The 19458-nt window shown below is 43.4% G+C and overlaps 1 protein-coding gene across 3 annotated transcripts in view; it reads right to left on the bottom strand.

The window, feature by feature from the left end:
• ppp3cca (protein phosphatase 3, catalytic subunit, gamma isozyme, a) overlaps window positions 1–17598 on the bottom strand; it is an 84745-nt gene extending 67147 nt beyond the window's left edge. For all 3 annotated transcript variants that reach the window (XM_060906651.1, XM_060906652.1, XM_060906653.1), the window contains exons 1-2: window positions 16908–17598; window positions 919–1116 (exon numbers count right to left, since the gene is read on the bottom strand). In XM_060906651.1, coding sequence (XP_060762634.1) covers window positions 919–1116; window positions 16908–16962 — 253 coding nt within the window. In that variant the 5' untranslated portion in view covers window positions 16963–17598. The remainder of the gene's footprint in view (window positions 1–918; window positions 1117–16907) is intronic.
• Between the last annotated feature and the right edge of the window lie 1860 nt (window positions 17599–19458).

Here is a 19458-nt window from a genome sequence, read left to right as displayed (position 1 = left end):
ATCCTACATTAGACAAGAATGGGTTAACATTCCTATCCCTAAACTTGAGCAACTTGTCTCCTCAGTCCCCAGACATTTACAGACTGTTGTAAAGAGAAAAGGGGATGTCTCACAGTGGGAAACATGGCCTTGTCCCAACTTTGAGATGTGGTGTTGTCATGAAATTTAAATTCACCTAATTTTTCTCTTTAAATGATACATTTCTCAGTTTAAACATTTGATATTGTCATCGATGTTCTATTCTGAATAAGATATGGAATTTTGAAACTTCCACATCATTGCATTCCGTTTTTATTTACAATTTGTACTTTGTCCCAACTTTTTTGGAATCGGGGTTGTATATCAGATATATTCCATTCAGCTACTCATCTTCGACTCGTTCAATATCATGCTAGAAATATTCCATTCAGCTAGCATGATACTGAACGAATCAAAGACGAGTAGCTGAATGAAATAGATCAGATATACCATGAAAAAAAGCCAACCAATATTATTTATACAAAATGAAATAAATATTGGTGTAACTCCGGTAATGCGGAGGTTGTTTGCCTTTGCTGTAGCTTTCACTTTTAGAAGCAGAAAATCAAGAGAAATGACTAGTCAAAGTGAGATGTCAAATCACTCACCAGTGAATATTCCAAAAATCTACGTTATTTTTAGCTATATTTCTACGGTCAACAAAAACATATTCAATTCAACATATCAGAAATGTGTCTCCTTACTAACAAGACTCATTTTTCCCCCAGAACGCTGTCATACAGGTTGGTTTTCCTTTACTTGTGACTTTCTGACATGACCAAAACACACCAGAGAGTTTCAATCACCCTGTACCTGCTCCCTACTAGACTATAAGACCTTGTGATATTCTTTTCATTTCTAATTCAGCACTAATGTCCAACGTTTCCACAACTTTCTCACCAGTGATGGGCGCCTCCACCTCCAGCATGCACTTCTCCCGGCGCAGGATGCTGGCGCCCTCGTTGATGATGCGCAAGGCGACTTCTTCCTCGACGCGGCCCTCCTTCACCAAGTGGCTCTTTAGCAGCTCCGTGTTGGGCTTGCCATTCACGAACAGCTCCTTCATGGTGAGCCGCTGGTGAGGCGGAAGGGGCACGGCTGCAGCGGGGCACAGAGAATAAATATTGCTTGATACATACAGAAAAGTTGGGGGGAGGCTGTACTGCATCAACGATGAAGGTTTGGAGCCAAAGTGAATCCAAATTGCCAAGTACTGGGTCCACACAAAAACAAGTAACTTTGGTTCTGCGTTAACCCTATATTATTGCCAACAAAGGCTACATACTGTATCTGTAAGGTTGTACATAGCTATCTGACAGGACCTGCCTATGTGACTGTCACGCATCAACACAACAGTGTGTCCATCTATTTATTTAGATACAAGATAGCATACACACATTTTTTATCGAATTATGTGTAGAATTGATAACATATCAGGCTGTAATAGCACTTACACACTTGTCCTTTGACTTGCAGCCAGAATTACCTTCTGAATCATACTGTTATAGAAAATTAATGTGGTATAATCTCGGTTATATCCCAATCTGAGGTTTTGGAGACACACTTTGCCTCATCTCTCATGTGAGCCGCACCCACGAAATCGAGCCGAGAAAGTCCTAAAAAGGTCAACATGTGTGGCAAACCTCAAGACTCATTAGGATGTTCAAACAGCTGCAAACACTCCTATATAAATTTTATCACGAGAGAATCTTGACCCGAGACCTGTGGAATGTTCCAGCCACCACTTGTAATTTTAAAAACATGAAACAACCAGCTGCACTGTACACCTCGACTGCTTGACCTTTTTGATAACGAGTCCCAGAGTTACAGACTCGCCTTCGATGATTTCGAGTAGCAGCTGGCATTCACAGGGAGTCCTCATGTGCTTCGTGACGCTGAGAGTCGCAGGGGAGCCGACCACTTGACAGCTCTTCCCTTGTTCTGTCAGCTGTCTCCAGGAGTGCGATGGAAATTACAGGGAAAGTTGTGGCAGAGCGCGAAGCCGCCTGAGCACCGTCAAACTCGCCAGTCCTACCCAGCTCCATCAAGGCAAAATCCATCTGGTGAATCAGTCAGTCAATCAGTGGGCTGCGGATGTGTGGAGGAAGCAAGATCCACACTTGAGACAACAAGCTCTGTATTCCACACCACACCAGCCCAGCCCAGACAAAACAAATCAAATGCAGATGCTCTAACCTCTGTTTTGTCTCAAGATTCATTTGTGTACATTTTCATGAATGTTAAACCTGGCAAAAAATATGAAATGGCCCTCTTTAAAACCAACCCAAGTTAATGGCTTTAATACCATGGCGCTGTTGAATTCTCAGATCTGATTGGACTCTCTACTGATATGCTAGATTTTTCTCCAAGATGTCATCTGTTTAACATTTCTGGAAAGAGTGTCAGCACTTTGTAACAGTCCGATGTAAAGCTGTACGTTTTCCACCATGGGAAAGTCTTCAGGACAGAGGAGTTTACGCGGTGCAGTTTCCCAGTAACATGACAAGCTGCATTTTTTGTCTTATTAATTTCAAAAGAAATTAAAGGGGAGGGGGCTGTTTATAGCTGTTATGATGAAAGAGATCACAGGAAGAAACTTACAGTTAGGTCCATAAATATTTGGACAGAGGCAACATTTTTCTAATTTTAGTTCTGTACATTACCACAATGAATTTTGAACAAAACAATTCAGATGCAGTTGAAGTTCAGACTTTCAGCTTTAATTCAGTGGGTTGAACAAAATGATTGCATAAAAATGTGAGGAACTAAAGCATTTTTTTTTTTAAACACAATGCCTTCGTTTCAGGGGCTCAAAAGTCTCATCTCATTATCTGTAGCCGCTTTATCCTGTTCTACAGGGTCGCAGGCGAGCTGGAGCCTATCCCAGCTGACTATGGGCGAAAGGCGGGGTACACCCTGGACAAGTCGCCAGGTCATCACAGGGCTGACACATAGACACAGACAACCATTCACACTCACATTCACACCTACGCTCAATTTAGAGTCACCAGTTAACCTAACCTGCATGTCTTTGGCCTGTGGGGGAAACCGGAGCACCCGGAGGAAACCCACGCAGACACAGGGAGAACATGCAAACTCCACACAGAAAGGCCCTCGCCGGCCACGGGGCTCGAACCCGGACCTTCTTGCTGTGAGGCGACAGCACTAACTACTACACCACCGTGCCTCCCGGGCTCAAAAGTAATTGGACAAATCAAATAATTGTAAATAAAATGTTCATTTCTAATACTTGGTTGAAAACCCTTTGTTGGCAATGACTGCCTGAAGTCTTGAACTCATGGACATCACCAGACGCTGTGTTTCCTCCTTTTTAATGCTCTGCCAGGCCTTTACTGCAGCGGTTTTCAGTTGCTGTTTGTTTATGGGCTTTTCTGTCTGAAGTTTAGTCTTTAACAAGTGAAATGCATGCTCAATTGGGTTGAGATCAGGTGACTGACTTGGCCATTCAAGAATATTCCACTTCTTTGCTTTAATAAACTCCTGGGTTGCTTTGGCTTTAATGTTTTGGGTCATTGTCCATCTGTATTATGAAACGCTGACCAATCAGTTTGGCTGCATTTGAGCACACAGTATGTCTCTGAATACCTCAGAATTCATCCGGCTGCTTCTGTCCTGCGTCACATCATCAATAAACACGAGTGACCCAGTGCCACTGGCGCCATGCATGCCCAAGCCATCACACTGCCTCCGCCGTGTTTTACAGATGATGTGGTATGCTTTGGATCATGAGCTGTACCACGCCTTCGCCACACTTTTTTCTTTCCATCATTCTGGTAGAGGTTGATCTTGGTTTCATCTGTCCAAAGAATGTTCTTCCAGAACTGTGCTGGCTTTTTTAGATGTTTTTTAGCAAAGTCCAATCTAGCCTTTTTATTCTTGAGGCTTATGAGTGGCTTGCACCGTGCCGTGAACCCTCTGTATTTACTTTCATGCAGTCTTCTCTTTATGGTAGATTTGTATATTGATACGCCTACCTCCTAGAGAGTGTTGTTCACTTGGTTGGCTGTTGTGAAGGGGTTTCTCTTCACCATGGAAATTATTCTGCGATCATCCACCACTGTTGACTTCTGTTGGTGTCCAGGTCTTTTTGCATTGAGTTCACCAGTGCTTTCTTTCTTTCTCAGGATGTACCAAACTGTAGATTTTGCCACTCCTAATATTGTAGCAATTTCTTGGATGGGTTTTTTCTGTTTTCGCAGCTTAAAGATGACTTGTTTCACCTGCATGGAGAGCTCCTTTGACCACATGCTTTCTTCACAGCAAAATCTTCCAAATGCAACCACCACACCTCAAATCAACTCCAGGCCTTTTATCTGCTTTATTGAGAATGACATAACGAAGGAATTGCCCACACCTGCCCATGAAATAGCCTTTGAGTCAACTGTCCAATTACTTTTGGTCCCTTTAAAAACAGGGTGGCACATGTTAAGGAGCTGAAACTCCTAAACCCTTCATCCAATTTTAATGTGGATACCCTCAAATGAAAGCTGAAAGTCTGGACTTTATGTCCATTATATAACTATAACTTGAATATATTTCAGTAAACAGGTAAAAAAACAAAATTTGTGTCAGTGTCCAAATATATATGGACCTAACTGTATTTTGTGGACATTCCACAACACCAAATGTAACCATAAGCACAAAGTATGATTTGCTCAACAGTTTACATGCACAATATTCTAGATTTTAGCTCATCTGGCCACAGGCCAGGCAGGATGAGCTTATGCGATCACGCATCGTCTGTCCGTCGTCGGTCCACAATTTACAAAAATTGCTACTCCTCCTACAGGATTGATCAGATTTCGATCAAACTCGCATACAATGTTCCCCAGGTGGGTGTGCATAAAAGTTGTCAAGACGGTGGCATGCCCTGTCGTATTTACGATTTTATGGGAGTCTGAAATTTTTGGGTGACTCGTCACACCAAACACTACTGGCAGATTCCACAGAAAGTGTTCATCAGATGAGTTTTCTTGAAAAGCCTACAAAAAAATGTCTAGTCCTCTGTATTTCAAAGAAAATGTCCCAGATAAATAGAATATAAATTTACCTAGCAGCTAAAGTATACTTCTTGGGTTTTTTTTATTTTGTATGTTTTTCAATAAACATGATTTTATTCCCAAAAATGTATCCTACATGGATGGAAAATAGTCCCACTAGCCCAATGCAATGCATTATTCAATTTGCGAACGTTTCATGGATTCTGTCCACCATCGTAACGTTTGTAACTGACCCCGGAATGTCAGAACTGTGGGGTTGTTTTAGGAAACAAATGTTGCAGTTATGCACCAGTTATTCTATAGTTCTTCTTTTGGAAATATTTTTAATTATTGTGAATATTTTTCACATTGCAATAGGCCAATTTGGCAAGCGAATGTCAATTCTGTCCGCGGTGAAGGCCTAACATTCGCCTTTCATTCCGAGGCAAATCTCCATTTTCTAGGCACCTGGAAGAACCGATGACATGTACTGTGCAAGCGCAAGCAGTCGTTTACATCCGGCCCTTCGAGGCATGGACACAAGGGCAGCCAGTTTTTCTACCTAAAAATGTAAGACAATCTGTCCATCATTGTAACATTAGCAAGAAATAACGTAAGCATTGTTCAGCTATGTATTCTGTGATTTCTGTCTAGAAATGCCTGTGAAATTTGGTTTTGCTGCAACCTTCGGTGTCCGAGTTATGAACGTTTAAAGGCCAGCTGGAGCCGTCGATCAAATCGAAACTTAAGTCGCTGAGCAGCACTCGCGTGGTGGCGAATAACGGGCCGAGGCGCCGTCCTACCGGACCATGCCTATGCTGGTTCGAAAGGGATGGGGTAGAGGGAGGTGCCTGTAAAATTTGGCTTCGCTGGGACCTCCGGTGGCTGAGTTATGAACGTTTATAAGTCAGCTGGAGCTGAGGTTTGGGGTTTTTTTTGGTGTTAACAGTAACTCCACTTCCTGACACTGACTGGACAATTTCGAGCAGCCAATTAGCCTAACTGCACGTCTTTGGACTGTGGGGGAAACTGAAGTACTTGGAGGAAACCCACACATACATGGGGAGAACATGCAAACTCCACACAGAATAGCCCCTCATCAGCCATGAGGTTCGAACCCGGAACCTTCTTGCGGTGAGGTGACAGTGCTAACCACTACACCACCGTGCTGTCCATTAATAGGTCAATATGTCCTTACATATACATGAATCATAAATCAGGATTCCTATGCAAGGTGGAAAGCCCCAGTTCTGGAGATCATCCCTTCTCAGGCCATTCATTCTGTCCACAGACTTCAAGGACATCTGAATATCTGTATATATTTTACTTAACTTTTTCAAATAAAAAGCTCTCCAGGTGCAGAATTGGCTCCAAAAGAAAACAGGAACACCCCAAGAGCAGGAGAAAGGGTTTTTAAGTGGTACTTTTCATTATCCAGCATTCCAAACATTGGTGAAGACCAAAGCATTCACCTGTAAATCTTCCCAATATAGCCAGTAACTGGCCACAGTGTAGGCTACAGTCGTTTCCACAACCTGGACCCAAGAGCAGGACCCAAGAGCACGACCTCAGGCCTGGGTTGGCCTCTAAATGCCACCGCATCCCAAAATTTCAGTTGTTGGACTAAAACCAAAGCCATGCAGCTCTCTGGCATACACACACATTTATCAGCTAATTAATCACCGAACTCAACGTTTCATGACAGGATCACTTCAGCTCTTTAGTTTGACCCAAATCTTAATTCTTTACAGCTGTTTTTATGAAGTATTGTTTCTGTGACTAACTATGGAAACAATGCACATTGCACAACTGTTTATCACTAGACCGTTATCTGACATGAGCCTGTTGGAGGCAAGATCAAACCCAAAGAAGGGAGGAAAAAGGCAACGTTAAAAAAAAGCACAATCAAGTAATATGTTGAATATAGACAGGTTTTATTTTTTCTTAAGAATCCTCAAATAACCTCAGATTTCTCAAAACAAGCCATTTCTGTTAGTGAAATTACACACCTACAGAACAAAACACGGGTGGCACGGTGGTGTAGTGGTTAGCGCTGTCGCCTCACAGCAAGAAGGTCCGGGTTTGAGCCCCGTGGCCGGCAAGGGCCTTTCTGTGCGGAGTTTGCATGTTCTCCCCGTGTCCGCGTGGGTTTCCCCCAGGTGCTCCGGTTTCCCCCACAGTCCAAAGACATGCAGGTTAGGTTAACTGGTGACTCAAAATTGACCGTAGGTGTGAATGTGAGTGTGAATGGTTGCCTGTGTCTATGTGTCAGCCCTGTGATGACCTGGCAACTTGTCCAGGGTTTACCCCGCCTTTCGCCCGTAGTCAGCTGGGATAGGCTCCAGCTTGCCTGCGACCCTGTAGAACAGGATAAAGCCCCCCTGTACATCAACGGTGAAAGCGTGGAGCGAATGGAGTCCTTCAAATTCCTTGGGGTCCACATCTCTGCTGACCTCTCCTGGGCAGCCAACACCACCGCACTGGTTAAAAAGGCGCAGCAGAGACTATACTTCCTGAGTGCGCTCAGGAAGGAGCAACTTGACACGAACCTGCTGGTGACCTTCTACCGGTCAGCCATTGAGAGCCTGCTGACCTATGCTGTGTCAGTGTGGCACTCAAGCTGCACAGAAGTGGACAGAAAAAGACTGCAGAGGGTGACTAACACAGCACAAAAGATCATCGGCTGCCCTCTACCTCCCTTGTCCACCATTTACAACTCCCGGTGCCTAGGCAGGGCAAAGAGCATCATAAAAGACTATACACACCCTGGCTTCCACCTCTTCGACCTGTTGCCCTCTGGCAGGTGCTACAGGGCCATACCAGCCAAAACAAACAGACTCAGGGACAGTTTCTTTCCAAGAGCTGTCACAATACTCAACTCAAGTTTGCACTGAGGAATTGTCATGCTTGAACACCACTGACAAGGTAACCATCACCACAATGCTGCTAACCACTTGAACTCAAACCTAGTCTCTCCTTGTCAGACTGTAAACTGTCATATTTGCACTGTAAATGTCATAAGACTGTCATATTGCACTATCATATCAAGTTAGTTCATCTGTTCTTAGACATCCTCTTCCTTTGTCATTTTAAGTACTGTAAACTGTCATATTTGCACTGTTAATATCATAGCTATCTGTCTTATTGCACTATCATACCAAGTCAGATCATCTGTTTTTTAGTTGCCTACATACTGAAAATAGGCGTCTGTACATGCCAATGCTACCTCTATCACTTGATGCAGCTAGTCACTTTATTCTCAACCCTGTTACTGCTATGCACCTGTGTTCCTTCAGGGACTTGCACAAGTTTATGTATAGTTTATGTATAGTTGTCAGTAGTTTTTTTTTTAGTAGTAGTTTTATATTAGTTTTATTGTACATATTTTCCTATGTTTATTTTAGTACGTGTGTGTGCACTTTTTGGTGAAGCTTTAAATCTCATTGTACTTGTATAATGACAATAAAGGCTTTCTATTCTATTCTAGAGATAATGAGATAGAACAAGACACTTAAATTCAAAATTAGGATAAGTGTCTATCAAGAGTCTTAATCTTATATTGGTTGTTTAACATAACAGAAAGATGGCATAACATTCCTGTCTTGTGCTGTTACAGGAAAAAAATAAACTAGATAGAGACTGGGACTAAAGTCACGGTAATTTGCACTAGCTGTTACAGACTGGGATGTCTGGTCACTGTACCCTATTGATCCGGAACGGTAAGAGACAGAGAATGACGCTTAGAGAGGAAAAGTTGTGCCTTGCTGCCCTGAACAAAATTTAAAAAATCATGAAAATGTAGTTATAAATGATAGTTATAATGATTCCGGATCAGCGAGCCAGATCAGCACCAAAAGTCACAGCAACGCAAGTCAGCCCAGAGGTATTCTTCATGTGAAATTTGGTGATGATTGGTTGAAAACCGAGGGAGAAACAGTGTCCTAAAAAACGTTAGTAGAATAATAAAGTACAAAAGATCCTGAGTGAGAGCAACAATTTGCACCAGCGCTGCTAACGCAAATAAATGACAAAGTTAATTATTTTCCTCCACTGCCACCATCACCATATCCGTGAGTGTTTTATTCCTCATACTACAGTGACTTTCCAATAAATATATATATTTATCTGTTAAATAAATTACATTTTTCACAATAACTTTTTATTCATTTATAGTCACGCTTAATGCTGTGGAATGTCCATGAAACAAGTTCGCTTCTGTTATTACTTACGTTATAGCAGCTATAAACGGCCTTTCCCTTTCCCTCACACACACACACACACACACACACACACACACACACACACAAACCTCTAAAAAATAAACTGCTCTGTCCTTCCCCATGTCTGAAAACTTTAATTTAGAAAGCACTGATAGTGCAGACTTCTTCAAAACAAGTCTGCCTCACAGTCAGGTCAAAACATATCTTATCTGGAAAGCAGAAAACGGGAAGTGCATACACTTGCATGGCCACAGAGATGACTGTTATCGCCTGCATATGGAGGTTTATTCCATTTTTTGCGCAGACTCTGGTCTATCTGTTCTAGCCATGCTGGACAGGAAGCGAGCTAAATAAAAGTTACCCAAGACTCCTCAACTTCGTCACCCTTCCAGGGCCACTGGGAGAGCAAAAATAAACAGTAAGCACTCCTGGGTCCACAAAACAGGCTGGGAAAAAGGACTCAAAGCTGAGTACGGGCTCTAAGTAGAGATTAGGCAAAGCCTCTATTAGCTGGGGATTCCAGGTCCAGTGTGTTTATTTTAAGGCCTCGCATCGCTGCGAACAGGATCTTCACAGGAATAGACACAGGGCTAGGCTAAGGCTGGCAGAACAAGTCACGCCATGAATATGCATAAGAAGAATCTCCAGTCTCCAAGAACTAGTGTACACTCACTCACCCTGGAGTGTTTGAGAGCTTTATAAAGCAGATGGTTCTGCACGAACAGACGAGGCTTTGTCTTGCCAGCGTATACAGTTTATATACACTACACAGATCCAGTTCTGGCAACGTGCTAAAAGGACCAGCCTGAATTCAGGATATTTAAAAGGTAAATAGGCACCTGGGTTTAACCGTGCTCTGTTATTAGTCCAAACACCTGTGGTCGGGTGACACTGGCCTCTTTCAGTCGCACTCCATCCTTAACTCAGCTGTCAGCCAAGTTTTCAACCATGATTTCTCAACCACAGGGCAAACTGAACATTGGCATGCCATACCACAACACTGACTATTTATGATACAAGCAAAACGGAAATCTGTCTGTTAAGACAGATCCATAAACAGACTTGATTGACCCCATCTGGACTTTTTAAGATATTACATCCACCCTACCAGCATGACAGTGTGAACGTAGAGGCTAGGAGGGCAAAACACTCAGAAACTGAAAGAACAGCACCACACTTAAGAAGGTCTCAGACTGTATGAAATCAGGGTTCTCCAGAAAATCTGAAGTAGCTGGCAAATGCTAATGCGCTAATGCTAAAGGATGTGGGGGCATGCCCCCCCCAGTAAATTGTGAAATTTACATGCCTTCTGGTGCATTCTCAGCTAATGAATTAATAAACATCTTATCATCTCTAGCCGCTTTATCCTGTTCTACAGGGTCGCAGGCAAGCTGGAGCCTACCCCAGCTGACTACGGGCGAAAGGCAGGGTACACCCTGGACAAGTCGCCAGGTCATCACAGGGCTGACACATAGACACAGACAACCATTCACACTCACATTCACACCTACGGTCAATTTAGAGTTGCCAGTTAACCTAACCTGCGTGTCTTTGGACTGGGGGGGGAACCGGAGCACCCGAAGGAAACCCACGCGGACACGGGGAGAACATGCAAACTCCGCACAGAAAGGCCCTCGCCAGCCACGGGGCTCGAACCCGGACCTTCTTGCTGTGAGGCGACAGCGCTAACCACGACACCACCGTGCCACCCCTAAATTACTAAACATTTCCCTGTAAAATGCTTGCAAAATATGCATGAAATTTCCCTCCAGATGTGTGTGTGCTTGGCTTTCTCAGTGACCATCTGTAGTACGCTGCCTGGCTCTGTAACATAACTACATACGTTACAGCGTGGTCAAGTGGTCCGGCTCAGCCAATCAGAGCACGAGAATTGATCAACAAATGTGGTGTTGCTTCCGGTCATGACCTGAATCAAAGACAATTTCGTGGTGGAATAATTGGATTTGCAGCAAATTATGGGCAGCAGAGACAAAAAAAATAAAAATAAAAAAAAAATAAATAAAAAAAACGCTTGAACGTTGAAAGGCAGGTTTTTATTCTTTTCTGGGATCAAGTAGCTGGCGCAGACCGTCTGTGCAGGCAGAGAAAACTGCCGGTCGCCAGCACTTGTGGACATCTCTGGAAATACAAAATTTCACCTGTTAAAGCACATAATGTTTAAGCCCACTTGCAGTTCTCATTATTTGAGCAGATATACGTGAAAACCAAATCAAGCTTTCCAGAAACCTGAAATGATCTGCACACTTGAGGTCCATCACTAATCCAACATCCATGGAGCTCATCAAAGCCTTCAGAGACATCTGATAACTAAGAGCCAAGAATGCTCGCTTTGGAGTGAGTGGTTCTGGCTCAGGCAGCAAGAGTCATAAATCCCTCTTTTTTTTCTTTCTTCCTGCAAGTACCCACCATTCCATACTCGGTGCTTCTTTTTCTGCAATGAAATTTACTTCTCAGCTTGCCTTTTCTTACCACTCAGAGATTCCTCAGTAATTGCAAGACTCGCTCTCAAAGCACCAGTGCAAAGCCAAGGGTGAAATCTTCCAGAAAGCCAGGAGAGCACAGAGAACGGGTCTCCTGGGAGGCAGCTGGACTTATCCAACACTGGCTGCCAGAATTAATGAGGCTCGAGTGTCCCAGTGAATCAGAGAACTGGTATCCACCACATGGGACCAGACCAAGCAGAAAGACTTACCCTTTACACAGGATGTACATATATGGACATTTTTGAAAATGTAGCTGTTTTCATACCTCAGTGTTTTTTTTTTCCTAAAATAATTCAGAATAACATTAAGAAGAAACCTCTCTTTGTCACATGCACACTTCAAGCACAGTGAAATTCATCCTCTGCATTTAACCCATCTGAAGCAGTGAACACACGTGCACGCACACACCCAGAGCAGTGGGCAGCCACACTAGAGTGCCCAGGGAGCAGTCAGGGGTTAGGTACCCTGCTCAAGGGCACTTCAGCCCAAGGCCGCCCCATGTTTGGACTTTGGGGGAAACTGGAGCACCCGGAGGAAACCCACACAGACACGGGGAGAACATGCAAACTCCACACAGAAAGGCCCTCGCCGGCTGCTGGGTTCGAACCCGGAACCTTCTTGCTGTGAGGCAACAGTGCTAACCACTACACCACCATGCTGCCCCAAAGAGCTGTGTATTGAGGGACAAAGGGGGGGGGGGGGGGGGGGACTTCTTTGCAAATATATCTGTATATGAATGTAGATTAAGCTACCGGTACAGTGGGGCAAAAAAGTATTTAGTCAGCCACCAATTGTGCAAGTTCTCCCACTTAAAAAGATGAGAGAGGCCTGTAATTTTCATCATAGGTACACTTCAACTAAGAGACAGAATGGGGGGAAAGAATCCAGGAAATCACATTGTAGGATTTTAATGAATTAACTGGTAAATTCCTCGGTAAAATAAGTATTTGGTCACCTACAAACAAGCAAGATTTCTGGCTCTCACAGACCTGTAACAACTTCTTTAAGAGGCTCCTCTGTCCTCCACTCGTTACCTGTATTAATGGCACCTGTTTGAACTCGTTATCAGTATAAAAGACACCTGTCCACAACCTCAAACAGTCACACTCCAAACTCCACTATGGCCAAGAACAAAGAGCTGTCAAAGGACACCAGAAACAAAATTGTAGACCTGCACCAGGCTGGGAAGACGGAATCTGCAATAGGTAAGCAGCTTGCTGTGAAGAAATCAACTGTGGGAGCAATTATTAGAAAATGGAAGCCATACAAGACCACTGATAATCTCCCTCGATCTGGGGCTCCACGCAAGATCTCACCCCGTGGGGTCAAAATGATCACAAGAACAGTGAGCAAAAATCCCAGAACCACACAGGGGGACCTAGTGAATGACCTGCAGAGAGCTGGGACCAAAGTAACAAAGGCTACCATCAGTAACACACTACGCCACCAGGGACTCAAATCCTGCAGTGCCAGACGTGTCCCCCTGCTTAAGCCAGTACATGTCCAGGCCCATCTGAAGTTTGCTAGAGAGCATTTGGATGATCCAGAAGAGGATTGGGAGAATGTCATATGGTCAGATGAAACCAAAATAGAGCTTTTTGGTAAAAACTCAACTTGTTGTGTTTGAAGGAGAAAGAATGCTGAGTTGCATCCAAAGAACACCATACCTACTGTGAAGCATGGGGGTGGAAACATTATGCTTTGGGGCTGTTTTTCTGCAGAGGGACCAGGACGACTGATCTGTGTAAAGGAAAGAATGAATGGGGCCATGTATCGTGAGATTTTGAGTGAAAACCTCCTTCCATCAGCAAGGGCACTGAAGATGAAACATGGCTGGGTCTTTCAGCATGACAATGATCCCAAACACACCCCCTGGGCAACGAAGGAGTGGCTTCGTAAGAAGCATTTCAAGGTCCTGGAGTGGCCTAGCCAGTCTCCAGATCTCAACCCCATAGAAAAGCTTTGGAGGGAGTTGAAAGTCCGTGTTGTCCAGCGACAGCCCCAAAACATCACTGCTCTAGAGGAGATCTGCATGGAGGAATGGGCCAAAATACCAGCAACACTGAAAACCTTGTGAAGACTTCCAGAAAACGTTTGACCTCTGTCATTGCCAACAAAGGGTATACAGTATAACAAAGTATTGAGATGAACTGTTGTTATTGACCAAATACTTATTTTCCACCATAATTTGCAAATAAATTCTTTAAAAATCAGACCGACAATGTGATTTTCTGGATTTTTTTTTTCTCATTTTGTCTCTCATAGTTGAGGTATACCTATGATGAAAATTACAGGCCTCTCATCTTTTTAAGTGGGAGAACTTGCACAATTGGTGACTGACAATGCTTTTTTGCCCCACTGTATTTAGGTAACATTCTTTCATTCAATCGGTAGATCCGGAGCCCATTCCTTCCACCCTATTCAGGAATACCTCCAAATATAAGTACATCTCAGGACATCATGCCTTTACACCCAGGAGCAATTTAGCAAAACCAATCCACCCCCAGACATGTTTTGAAGAGGTAGGAGGAAACCGAAGTTCCTCGAGGAAACCCATGTGACAAAGTAACCAGAGCTTTAGGTCAAACCAGGAATCCAAAAACAATACAAATGATCTGGGGCAAATCGAGATACGGTGGACATCCACACAAGATACTCTAGTGGTTTATTTTATATGCAAATTGCCTCTTTCTGCAAGTGGCATAGATTTCTGACTTGACAGAAAGGAAGCACAGATCGTCTCGTTCCCGATATTTGCTCTGAAGATTCTGAGTCAAGAACCATTTGCAACCAGGCCCAAACCAAAATCTGGGTTATAAATTCTGCCAACGTCTGCATGCACAGAACTGCACCGTGGAAAAAAACAAAACAACCCAATAGAGGTTTCAGAGACAGGCTGTGATCATTCGCATCAAGCAATTAAAAACATGACACATGGCAATATGGCACTTTACTCAACAATCAGTAAAGGTGAAAGTACAGGTGATGCTGGAGAAAATGTTTCAAAACAAACGACTTGCAACAACACAAAATTAAAACCAGAAGGAAATCAAATACTAACATACAAATGACAAGAACATGGTGACATTTTAATAATGAACATGATGTACGAGTCCGTTCAGCAGCTCAGGGATGATCAATCAGGGCTTTTTTGGGGGGGAGGGGATCAAGACAGAATAAATAAATATATGGAAGCCCATCTCTGCCACTTGGGGAAAAAAATGAAGTCATAAAGTACGTCATTATAATGAGAAAATCTCAACTATGAAATCATAAAATCACATCATAATGACGACTACCTATTTCATAAGAACATTTTCTCCAAATTATGACTGAATATCTCGTTATGATGAGATAGTAAGTCCCAATCATGAGATGCATCATGTTTACGAGACAGCAAGTCTCAATCGCAGGACGCTTCATATTTACGAGACAGCAAGTCTCAATCGCGGGACGCTTCATATTTACGAGACAGCAAGTCTCAATCGCGGGACGCTTCATATTTACGAGACAGCAAGTCTCAATCGCGGGACGCTTCATATTTACGAGACAGCAAGTCTCAATCGCGGGACGCTTCATATTTACGAGACAGCAAGTCTCAATCGCGGGACGCTTCATATTTACGAGACAGCAAGTCTCAATCGCGGGACGCTTCATATTTACGAGACAGCAAGTCTCAATCGCGGGACGCTTCATATTTACGAGACAGCAAGTCTCAATCGCGGGACGCTTCATATTTACGAGACAGCAAGTCTCAATCGCGGGACGCTTCATATTTACGAGACAGCAAGTCTCAATCGCGGGACGCTTCATATTTACGAGACAGCAAGTCTCAATCGCGGGACGCTTCATATTAACGAGACAGCAAGTCTCAATCGCGGGACGCTTCATATTAACGAGACAGCAAGTCTCAATCGCGGGACGCTTCATATTAACGAGACAGCAAGTCACAATCGCGAGACGCTTCATATTTACGAGACAGCAAGTCACAATCACGAGACGCTTCATATTTACGAGACAGCAAGTCACAATCACGAGACGCTTCATATTTACGAGACAGTCACAATTATGAGACGCATGACATTTACGAGACTGCAAGTCCCAATTATGAGATGCGTCGTATTTATGAGACAGCAAGTCATAATCAAAGGACACATCCCAATCACGCGGCGCGTCTTACTTACGAGACGGCAAGTCCTCGTCACGAGGCGCGTCTTACTTACGAGACGGCAAGTCACAATCACGAGACATGTCATATTTATGAGACAGTCACAATTATGAGACGCATGACATTTACGAGACTGCAAGTCCCAATTATGAGATGCGTCGTATTTATGAGACAGCAAGTCATAATCAAAGGACACATCCCAATCACGCGGCGCGTCTTACTTACGAGACGGCAAGTCCTCGTCACGAGGCGCGTCTTACTTACGAGACGTCAAGTCCTCGTCACGAGGCGCGTCTTACTTATAAGCTAGTAATTTCGAATCAAGTCATATTTACGAGACGGCAAGTAAATTATGAGACGTCATATTTCTGAGACAGCAAGTCACAATTATGAAACATGTCACATTTACGAGGCGGCTAGTCACCATTACGAGACGCGTTATGTTTACGAGATAGCAAGTCACAATTACAAGATGTGTCATATTTACGAGACAACAAGTCCTAAATCACGAGATGAGTCATATTTATGAGATAGGAAGTCACAATGGGCGGCACGGTGGTGTAGTGGTTAGCGCTGCCACCTCACAGCAAGACGGTCCAGGTTCGAGCCCCGTGGCCGGCGAGGGCCTTTCTGTGCGGAGTTTGCATGTTCTCCCCATGTCCGCGTGGGTTTCCTCTGGGTGCTCCGGTTTCCCCCACAGTCCAAAGACATGCAGGTTAGGTTAACTGGTGACTCTAAATTAACCGTGAGTGGCTAGAGATCATGAGATGAGGAAGTCACAATTTCGAAACAAGTTATATTTACGAGACAGCAAGTCACAATTATGAGATGCATTCTCATTATTATGGTAGTGGAAAAGGACTTCCATATAAGTATGTATTTCTGAGCATCTACAGAAAGTTTTTTTGCTCCATTGAGTTTAACCTCCAAGCCAAAAGGTTAAGATGAGAATTTCTGATTTTTCATTTTAACTTTGGCTTGAGGCAAATCAACTTACTTTTAATGATACGCTCAGTGGTCGACTGTTTTTCTTTCGGTTCTTTGGTCGACATCTTCGCTTGTTTGTATTTTCTGCAGATTTAGCTAATTATGCTAATTAATTTTCCCACAGAGTGAAGTGAAGAGTGCTCGGTTATCCAGCTGTCCCCTTTACACTTCGACTGTCAAAAAAAAAAGTAAAAATAAAAACGTGCTGATGAGATGGTTATTAATCAGCAAAACGTCCAAGTCGGGAACACCCGTGACAGGAGCATGGTCATTAATTAGAGCACAGATTAATTAGCAGTCTAATTGCTATAGTAACCAGTTGAGGGAAATCTAACGGCACCGGAAGCCGGCTCTTGTCCCGAGATGTCATTAATGCAGTCTGTAAGACAGCAGCGTTATTTTATGTTAAACTCCAGCTTCAGGATGATCAGGGCTCAGTCTTCAGCCTTAATCCGATTTTCCACTTTTTTTCCTTCCCAGTCAGAACGCAAACTCGCGCAGAAACTCCTCTGTCTGTCTGTCTGTCTGTCTGTCTGTCTCTCTCTCCACCGCCGGTTTAATGTTTCTCACACGGCGAGGGTCAATAAACAGCGGGTCCACATCCACCCTCCCACTCCACTCGGCGCTGACCATGTGCTGTAGCTGCAGCTCGTCCCTCTCAGATTAAAACCGTTTATCTCTCTTCGAGATTTCCTCCAACATGGCGGAGTCGGCGTTCCTGACGTCATGACGTCACAATGACGCGTCAACATTCAGTGAATCCGGTGAGTTAGCCGAGAGCTAATACTGTCTCCAGGCCGCCGGGCTCCAAACGGCTTCCTACTGACTACACAAGTGCACTACTTAGAACACAATATCACAGCCTCGTGCACCCTACATAGTGGACTTTACATGTGAACCGTTTGTTTTTTCATTTTCGCCTCAGCCACACACAGTCCTGAGGTAAATTACTAGCAGAAGCGGTTCGGTTTGTCTTTGGGGCTTTTTCTCTCTCTCTCTCAGTATTTTATTATCTCGAATTTCTTTAAAAAATAATTTTCATAACTTCTGTATCCTGGAAAAAAAAGTTTGCGTATAATTATAAAAGTACAATATAATTTTCTGTAATTTTCACACACATCACTGTCACTGAGTTAGCTTTAACTGAGTAAGCACTTCTAATTTCTACATTAATCACAGCCTAAATAGGACATTATGTGTAAAACCCCGATTCCAAAAAAGTTGGGACAAATTGTAAATAAAAACGGAATGCAATGATGTGGAAGTTTCAAAATTCCATATTTTATTCAGAATAGAACAATCAAATGTTTAAACTGAGAAAATGTATCATTTAAAGAGAAAAATTAGGTGATTTTAAATTTCATGACAACACCACATCTCAAAAAAGCTGGGACAAGGCCATGTTTACCACTGTGAGACATCCCCTTTTCTCTTTACAACAGTCTGTAAACGTCTGGGGACTGAGGAGACAAGTTGCTCAAGTTTAGGGATAGGAATGTTAACCCATTCTTGTCTAATGTAGGATTCTAGTTGCTCAACTGTCTTAGGTCTTTTTTGTCGTATCTTCCGTTTTATGATGCGCCAAATGTTTTCTATGGGTGAAAGATCTGGACTGCAGGCTGGCCAGTTCAGTACCCGGACCCTTCTTCTGCGCAGCCATGATGCTGTAATTGATGCAGTATGTGGTTTGGCATTGTCATGTTGGAAAATGCAAGGTCTTCCCTGAAAGAGACGTCGTCTGGATGGGAGCATATGTTGCTCTAGAACCTGGATATACCTTTCAGCATTGATGGTGTCTTTCCAGATGTGTAAGCTGCCCATGCCACACGCACTAATGCAACCCCATACCATCAGAGATGCAGGCTTCTGAACTGAGCGCTGATAACAACTTGGGTCGTCCTTCTCCTCTTTAGTCCGAATGACACGGCGTCCCGGATTTCCATAAAGAACTTCAAATTTTGATTCGTCTGACCACAGAACAGTTTTCCACTTTGCCACAGTCCATTTTAAATGAGCCTTGGCCCAGAGAAGACGTCTGCGCTTTTGGATCATGTTTAGATACGGCTTCTTCTTTGAACTATAGAGTTTTAGCTGGCAATGGCGGATGGCACGGTGAATTGTGTTCACAGATAATGTTCTCTGGAAATATTCCTGAGCCCATTTTGTGATTTCCAATACAGAATTATGCCTGTATGTGACGCAGTGCCGTCTAAGGGCCCGAAGATCACTGCCACCCAGTATGGTTTTCCGGCCTTGACCCTTACGCACAGAGATTCTTCCAGAGTCTCTAAATCTTTTGATGATATTATGCACTGTAGATGATGATATGTTCAAACTCTTTGCAATTTTACACTGTTGAACTCCTTTCTGATATTGCTCCACTATTTGTTGGTGCAGAATTAGGGGGATTGGTGATCCTCTTCCCATCTTTACTTCTGAGAGCCGCTACCACTCCAAAATGCTCTTTTTATACCCAGTCATGTTAATGACCTATTGCCAATTGACCTAATGAGTTGCAATTTGGTCCTCCAGCTGTTCCTTTTTTGTACCTTTAACTTTTC

This window comes from Neoarius graeffei, chromosome 24 (genome assembly GCF_027579695.1).
Source record: "Neoarius graeffei isolate fNeoGra1 chromosome 24, fNeoGra1.pri, whole genome shotgun sequence".
NCBI classification, from domain to species: Eukaryota; Metazoa; Chordata; class Actinopteri; order Siluriformes; family Ariidae; genus Neoarius; species Neoarius graeffei.
Note: the sequence above shows the minus strand (reverse complement) of the source record. Positions and strands in the feature narration are given on the sequence as shown.